General features: G+C 32.4%; 1 protein-coding gene across 1 annotated transcript; it reads right to left on the reverse strand.

Moving 5' to 3' along the window:
* Positions 1-405: 405 nt before the first annotated feature.
* Positions 406-5,610, reverse strand: LOC111890921 (protein STRUBBELIG-RECEPTOR FAMILY 8). Its single transcript, XM_023886994.3, has 16 exons — positions 5,306-5,610; positions 4,331-4,463; positions 4,124-4,195; positions 3,970-4,035; positions 3,801-3,872; positions 3,655-3,726; positions 3,492-3,563; positions 3,332-3,397; positions 3,185-3,250; positions 2,794-3,098; positions 2,458-2,711; positions 2,098-2,369; positions 1,864-1,999; positions 1,253-1,392; positions 992-1,148; positions 406-788 (listed from the first exon to the last, which is right to left on the reverse strand). Exons 1-16 carry the CDS (start codon positions 5,403-5,405, stop codon positions 636-638), a joined length of 2,136 nt encoding a protein of 711 aa, XP_023742762.1. The 5' UTR covers positions 5,406-5,610; the 3' UTR covers positions 406-635.
* Positions 5,611-8,845: the final 3,235 nt, after the last annotated feature.

An 8,845-nucleotide genomic window follows, 5' to 3' on the forward strand; every position in this document is an offset into this window, starting at 1 on the left:
GCAACCATGCATATATCTCATAAATAGCCTTTTTTTTTTTGGGATCAATTACACTTACACCACCATTTGAACCAAGGACATATCTTTTCCTTCAATGCTATTTTAGATCGAGTGTTTTTCATAACCCAAAATATCACAACCTTCACAAACTCCTAACATTAATTAATACACGTCAGACAGAAATATTGTACTATGTTTGTCATAAATTACAACTTGCAATCATTTGTCTATGCAAAAAGACATTAGTGCCCTAAGCATTTATTCATCATTAAAACTATCCAAAAAGTACTAGTTCCGTTCCATGCAACCTAAAAGTTGCATCATTCTAGTGTTTGTAGCACTTTTCCAAAAGGTTTATACTACCACAAATGTCTTGTGAGGCTCAAATTTAAAAAAATAAAATGATAAAAGTCAAAAGTCAAAGATCTTTTTTTCATACAAATATAAAAAACTATCAAACAGTATTATATATTTACCTTAACTTGAACCTCAAGTGACGTAAAATGAATTAGACAAATATTATATATACTCTAGATCTCAAATCTCTTCATCTTCATTGAACTCATCTCTCATCAATAATGTTTGACTCTTTGACCTTTGCATTAATATACGCGAAAATTGCAAGGTTTTTTGAGCTAATATGACATCTCATACGCCTCGTGATCCGGTGTTTTGTATATGAATCCTGAGTCATCACTTGATCGCCTTTTTACCACACTTGCCCTTTGCATAAGCCGAACCAATGCTTGCACAACTTCAGACATTGGAGGCCTGAACTCCGGTTCGGGCTGTGTGTAAAGTGAAGGGTATTTTAGACATTTGATAAATAGTCAGACATCAAGTTTATGTTTTTCTTTCTTGACGTGTATTTTAGATATCCGACAAATAGTCAAACATCATGATGCTTTACTTTTCTTGAAGGGTATTTTAGATATTTGGCATATCCTTGGAAGGGTATTTTAGACATTTTGAGAAGAATTTTAATTTTTACCTGGACACAAAGGGCGATGATGTCAGCAAATCGGGACAAAGATTTGGCAGGATACATGCCATTCAATGTAGGATCAACCATTTTGGCTAAAGAATCAATATCATGGAGTTGAGGGGTGGCCCACCTTACAAGTGATTGTTCAGATCTTGCTCTTGAACTACAATTTGATATTTAAAAAGTCTTTTTATAAATAAATAAAATATAGAATAAAGAAATTTAATGATTTTTTTTTTGTCTTATAATTGAGTGTTTTTTTTTTACCTATCCAATGGCTTTCGACCTGTTAAAATCTCCAACATTACCACTCCAAAGCTATAAACATCACTTTTTACAGTGTATATGCCAGACAATGCGAATTCGGGAGCACTGTAACCAAATGACCCAACCAACTGTGTTGCTACCTGAAAATGACCGTTTTACCCTTCTCTTTAGAACACCAACAACAAGCAACTTGAACAATATAAATGTTGGTTTCTTTGGATAAAGTGTTGTATACACAAGGTCTGTTTCTTTTTTGGACTTAATGAACAACCAACTGTGTGTATGTGAGCAAATGGCCATTTTACCCTTTTGAGGACGATTTTTTTTTGAACAATTTATTTCATGATTAAGTGTTGTATGCACAAAGTTTGTTTCTTTATTGGACTTAACGAACTGTCTGAATATGAGTAAATGACGATTCTACCCTTGTGTTTAGAATACCAACAAACAATTTGAGCAAATAATGTCAAGATAAAGTGTTGTATAATGTATAGTTGTATACTATACACACAAGTTGTTTCATTTTTTTGGACTGGATGAGCTGTCTGAATGTGAATAAATGACCATTTTACCCTTCTAACAAAAAAAGCATATAGCATGAAACTTATTACCTCTCGCTCTGTGTTTGGTGTAAGGGCAGCTAAACCACAGTCTGACAAATGAGGATTAAGCTCTTCATCGAGTAAAATATTTGCAGACTTTAAGTTTCTATGAACAACAGAAGGCAGACAAACTTCATGCAAGTACCTACAAAAAGGGTATCCATTAAATCCAAAAAAATAAAAAGAGAGAATATATATATATATATATATATATATATATATATATATTATTTTATGACATACTCTAGAGCTCTAGCAGTGCCAAGTGCAACCCTAACACGTGCATTCCATGTCAAAGTTTTTGTTGGATCATCAAGAAAATGGAGTAAATCCTGCAAGCTTCCATTTGCAATGTATTCATAAACCAAAAGGCGTTGACCATGTTCAGCACAATATCCAGCTAATGGAACTATGTTTGGATGCCTTAAACGTGACATATTTGAAACAGCTTCAACAAAATTATCTTCTTCTTGTAGTGATAATGCTGCATTATCTATCTTTTTAACTGCCATCATCTACAAAATCACAACTTTTATCATGTAATAATAATTATCTTTTTATGCAAGTAATACACATGTTTAATATCAAAAAAAACAAATTTACCTTTCCATTAGGGAAATCTGCTTTGTAAACACGCCCTAAAGAGCCTTCACCAATTATATTGTCTTGAGAGAAACTATTTGTTGCTGTTTGAAGAGTTGCAACTGTATAAGAACTAGTTGTTAAAGGAGATTTCACTCTCTTCATAGATCCATTTTTCCCTCTCTCAAATGTAGAGTTTTCTGTTATTGGAGGCTTCATATCCACAATGCTGCTAGTTGTCGGTTTTACCCTCTGCTCTTGCAATTCTGCATTAACTGTAAAAAAGGACAAAACTTTAAAATACCCAAAATACATAGAGAGAGGTTACAAGGGCAAAAACGGAAAAAGAGGAGAAACCTTTCTCGCTACTGATAGGTGTGGAAGTTCTTGTGACATTTTCTTTCTTTTTACCTTTTCGAAGGCAGAAGATAAGTGAAAGAATTATAAGAAGTATCAAGAATGCAGAACCCAAACTTATTCCCAAAATACCCCCGAGGCTTAGTTTCTTTCCACTGCTTGTATTTGATGATGGCAGTTTAGATGCTGTAGGTGTGTGTGAAGGAGGAGAACGGGTGCGGTTATTTGGAGTTTTGCCAGGTGGCGGTGGGGTGAATGGTGGTGGAGGGGGGGCAGGGCCATTGTCAAATGAATTTCCATCATATCTGTAAAATTTTAAAATCTAAAATAAATGCATATGATAAAATTATAAAAGTATAAAAACAAGATTTCATTTTAACAAATGGCTTACATGAAAGAAGGTACAGATAGAAGCTCCCGTGGTATCCATCCATTAAAATGGTTGTTTGCTATATTTCTGTAATAATAATAATAAATAAATAAACATAAAAAGACACAAATAAAATAATGACTATAATATATGAGAATTTAAACTTACACATCAGTCAAAGGCAGACCAGATAGAGCATTTAAAGAACCTGTTAATTGATTGTTCTGCACATGACTACACATAAAACAAAAAGAATTATTAAAATTAGAAAAAAAATAACCATAATTTAGACATTTATTAAAGAGTAAACCCTAAAAAGGAGACTTACAATGTAGAAATGTTTGACAATGAACTGAGAGAATTTGGTAGATCTCCAGTTAAGTTGTTGTTTGAAAGATCCCTTCATTAACATATAGAAAGTAAGAATATTTATAAACTTGAGTGAAGAATAAAAATAAAAGAGTTTTTATCATGTGAATCTTTAAACTTACAAAGTAGCAAGACTAGTGAGATTATTGAATATATCTCCAACAGTTTGAGTGAGCACATTGCGACTAAGGTTCCTGGAAGCCAAAAACCATAGGGTTAAACATTCTGGAAAACATCAAGGGGCATAAGTGTCATTTTCTTCTCTCACATGTAATTCAGATTAAACATCATGGCTATGGAATACGGGAGATTTCCAGTTAAATTGTTGTTTGCAAGATTTCTGCATCATCAAAAATGTGTAGTGATTAGCATTAGAATGGAAATAATAAAGATTTTGAAGAAAGTAAGAAAGATTTTTATAAAGATTGAAAGATTACAGGCTAGTAAGATTTGGGGGTAACTGATATGGAAGTGCATCATGAATGTTGTTTCCACTTAAATCCCTAAAAGATAACCCATAAACATATTAGAGACTCATAAAGAAATAGTCTTGTAGATTATCATTGGTGAAATTACATATATAACCCTCACAATGTTTTCAGTGAAGTGAGGCCAGACAACAAGTATCCCAGTGTCCCATCAATCCCTAAACCAGGTAGTTGACTATCAAAACAAATAAACAAAACAGTGATTAAAAGTTTAAAACAAAAAAAAAAACGAAAAAGATAAAAGTTGTCTTTAGAATTATATCTAATAAGATTTATATCATATAAAACTTTATGAAATTATTGAACTCACATGGAAATAACAGAAGTGCCTTCACAGGTAACCCCTTTCCATGACTCACCACATGGGTCACCACTATTACTTTTCCAATTTGTTAGCTGTGCAGCATTGTTTAAAGATGTGTACAAAACCTGTAATGCTTGAACTACAACAAAACAAAAACTTTAAAACCCCACAAAATAGCATGATTGATCCTCATTTTTACACCCAAATGACAAAAAGAATTTGCATATGTTCAATCGAACTATCAATCAACTTATAATGATTCAAGTATTTGAAGTTTTCATTGAAAATCAAGCAAGAAGATAGAGCTTTAGAATCTGTTTTTTTTTTCAGAACTATGTAAAGATAAAAAGAAAGAGTTTTTAACTTTGGATATTACATAGGTTACTTTCCAATTACAATATTGACATGTATTATGATTTATGAACTTCAAAGAAAGATTAGTCAACTAGAGACATTTATAATCATAAATCTAACTTGCAACAAAATCGAAAGTTCTTTTGGAAAGAATCTTTGACCTATTGAATCGCTTTCATTAGTAGAGTGCTTGAAATAAAAAAAATAAAAATAAAAATCATTGTGTATTAATGTATAGATCTCTTTCTGGAAGCAGGGGAAATGAAAAGATTTGGTTATTAAAACTAGAAAATGGATAGGCCCCTAGAAGTAACCAAATGAAGAAAGCATAAACAAAACTAACCAAACATAAAACCATTACGCCATTAAATCATTTTATCAAACAATTTACATGTAAATCACACTTACAGAGACCCTGGTAAGACACATTGTAACCAAAAATCAACCTCAAACCTCTCTCAATCTCATCCTAATGACTAAAGCCAACATGAAATTCCTTTTAAAACCAGTGATTCAATCTGTAACAGCTGAAACTTCAAAAAAAAATCAACTCAAAAGTACCAAATACTCGAGACTAAGACTAAAAATACCACATTAGAAACAATGTAAACAAGCGTGTGGAGTTACCGTCACTGGGATCAGTAGTGCCGTTAACAAAACTCAACGAAACGAAGATCACCGCAACGAACTTCAGTAGAAGAAACTGATCGCGCCGATTTGCCACCATTTTCGAGTGTTTTCAAGCAGTGATCATCAAATACAGTTTGACCTAGAAGAAGACATGCAGTAACAGAAGGGCTGTAATGAAGAAAAAGAGGTGGGTTTTGCCATTTAGAGAGAGAAAAGAGAGAGATTCGAAGCTTGGTTTACAGAGTAATGAAGAGAGAGAAAGGGAGTGAGGTAGGAAGAACACACAGTGTAGGTGTCGGCGAAGAAACTCAAAAATCATTATTTTATTTGACACAAATAATAATGTTTGAATTGTCAAATAATTTAATAAAAAATACATTGAGTGTTTAACACATCAAAATAAAAGCTATTGTACTTTTTTAAATTAAAAAAAGTTTATATCATATATATATATATATATATATATATATATATATATATATATATATATATATATATATGATTTATTAATTACTGTGGAAAGATTTTGACTGTTTAAGTAAATTAAATTAAAGTTGAAAATAGCTATATTTTTTATTCAAAAACTTTATGTTTTCTTAGGTTTGTAATGATAATATAGAACATTTTAAAGTGAAATTCCCAGGTATAGGATTCAAAAATAGCAATAAACTTGTCAACACTCGACAAATATTGAGTCAAAGGATGATAAAAAAAGTACAACTGTCCTTATTAACTTTTTAAGGTAATAGAGTTTTTAGTAGAAAATCGTAACTTAAATCATGAAAAAATTACATTTTCATATGATAATTTAATTTAATTATTTACAAATGGGTCATTATGCCTTTTTTTTGGGTTCTTATACGTTTTCTATTATAAATACAAGTGTTTTTATTAAACCATGTAAATCCGGCATGGGTATAAAAGTAAATTTCCGCCTGTAGTGAATAAATTTATGTTATTTTACCATGCACCATTTAATAGATTTAGAATTTATTGGAATTTGAATTTATTTAATTAATGGTAAAAACAAATAAAAATATTGGGAATCTCCACTGAAAAAGTTGTCTTAAATTTGACAAGCAAAGTATATGAATAACCCATCTTCTCAGGTGTCTTTCCCTATCTATCTAAACATATCAAATTACTCCCATGTGATTCCTTAAATTCATTTCTTAACCCAAAAGTTTTGGGAATTGATTATTGTACCCACTTTCTGTGTAATGAATTCAAGTGATGCCTTATGTGTTCATAATTCGGATCCATCCAATAATGTACTTGACATTTGATTCGCTTGTTACTGGATTATTGGGTTGTTCAGACGATAAAAAAGACGATAAAAAAATATTATAAATATTTTTCTTTAAATTATTGTAATGTTGTGGCCATATTTGTGTTTTTTAATATTAATAGTGAATTTTACAACGGTAATTTATTTTCAATTTAATTTTTATTATATTTATGACTTTAGGGAACTTATTTTTTCTTTTCATCCTAGGCCTACTATATATTTGGGCTATGTTTGGCGGACTAGCTGAAAAGCTAGCTGTTAAATAAAAAGCTAGCTGATAGCTGAAAAACTAGCTGATAAAAAATAACGTTTGGTAAAACTAGCTGAAATATATAAAATTACATAAAATGACATGTAAGAATATGTGTTTCTATAATTAATTAAGAGGTGTATTTGGAAAATTTTAAAAAAGCTTCAAAAAAGCTAGCTTATAAGCTACTTTTTGGCTTACCAAACACGACAACATAAAAAAGCTCGAAAAATAAGCTAGCTTTGGCGCGCCAAACACAGCCTTGGACCGGCCATGTGTAGTGGTGGTGATTTTAATGTCACCTGACATTTTGTGTAATTATAACTGACATATGAGTTAAGGGGCTTGTCGTTTGTATTCTATATTATATGTTTGGTGAATGTGAAATGCATACATATATAAGATCGAATTATAAGTCAGTACGACAGAAAAGACGGGGGTCAAGGGGACCACGCCCCTTGTAGGGTCCTAAATGACTAAAATCGTTAACCAAAACCAATATTAACCGCTACCGAATGACTATCAAAATACATTAACTAATCGTAATGATTATGTTTTGGTTTTGATCAATAACCAAACCGTCTCATACACACATCTATGTTTTAAATTGATTTTGTATAAAATATAAAAAATAGTAAATCACACAATTTGTACGGCTCATGTCGAATATGTACCAATGTGCATAATGTATAGGTAAATCGTGGAACATAAGCAATATTTTGGGCACGCTAGGCTCCTAATTTGGGGACTATATAACTTCAATATGTTGTCGTTTAGTTTGTTTGTCAAGTACCTTAAAATTTACCTTAAATAATTGTCTCGAGACATAGAGCTAACATCATGGTTTAATAATTTAAATTATTGAGCTTCATATATGTAAAGTGACTTTCCACAAGGTAGAAATCAATTATAGTTTTATTACTTAGAAAATTTATATCTAATCCAAACGAATCATGTTTTCATAGTGAGAATGTTTTTTTTTTGTTAATTACTTCAATTTAAACTGTTAATTCCTTAACCGTCTCCTGATAGCTCACTTGGTAAGACAAGTGAAAAATATGGCTTGTTAACCAGTTAGCTCATGTTTTTTTAATTAAATTAAAATGACTATTATTTTGGATAGGGGTGCAAACGAGCCGAGCCGAGCCCAAGCCTGGCTAGGCTCGGCTCGGGCTCATTTAAGTTCTAAGAAGCTTGAGCTCGAGCTCGAGCTCGGCCCGATTCGAGCTTCTTGTACTGAGCTCGGCCCGATTCGAGCTTCTTGTACTGAGCTCGGCTCGAGCTCATAAGTAATTATACAAGCTCGACTCGGGCTCAGGCTCGGCTCGTTTTTTGTCTCATTTGCCTAAATAAGCTTAAACTCGGCTCGAGCTCGTTAAGAAGCTCGTTTACTAATACCCTAAATTCCTAATCCACAAATATGTTTAAATTTAATATATAAAAAAATAAGAAATTATATTATATAAATGCTCGTTTACGCTCGCGAGCCTAATCGAGCTTAGTGACATAGGCTCGAGCTCGAGCTCGAGCTTGTTTAATAAACAAGCTTAATATTAAGCTCAAGCTTGGCTCTGGCTCGTCTAAAATCGGTTTTCGAATCCAGCTTTCAGCGATCCGATCCCGATTAGCTCATAGTAGCTTGACTCGTTTGCACCCATAATTGTGGGATATATATAGTTCAATACATATCGATGGAAACGCAAAAATACAACAAACTGCGCCGCTAGCCCTTTATGGATGGCAAAACTAATTATTTTGAAAATAATATTTGTGGATCTAGGAGAAAACCAAATATATCAAATGCAAAAGGTACAAACACATGTTGATTTTCTATACATGCATTCTTGTGCTTTGCCACTTTGCACGCAGTGACTTTCAAAGCGGCATGTCCTGCTGTGAAACCTCTGCTCCTCAAACCGACGAGAGGAGAGACCCCAATAAGATTCACACATACATGCTTCCCTCATACCCATCCAAAGACCAAAATGTTAGCCGACCT

This window comes from Lactuca sativa, chromosome 7 (assembly GCF_002870075.4).
Source record: "Lactuca sativa cultivar Salinas chromosome 7, Lsat_Salinas_v11, whole genome shotgun sequence".
NCBI classification, from domain to species: Eukaryota; Viridiplantae; Streptophyta; class Magnoliopsida; order Asterales; family Asteraceae; genus Lactuca; species Lactuca sativa.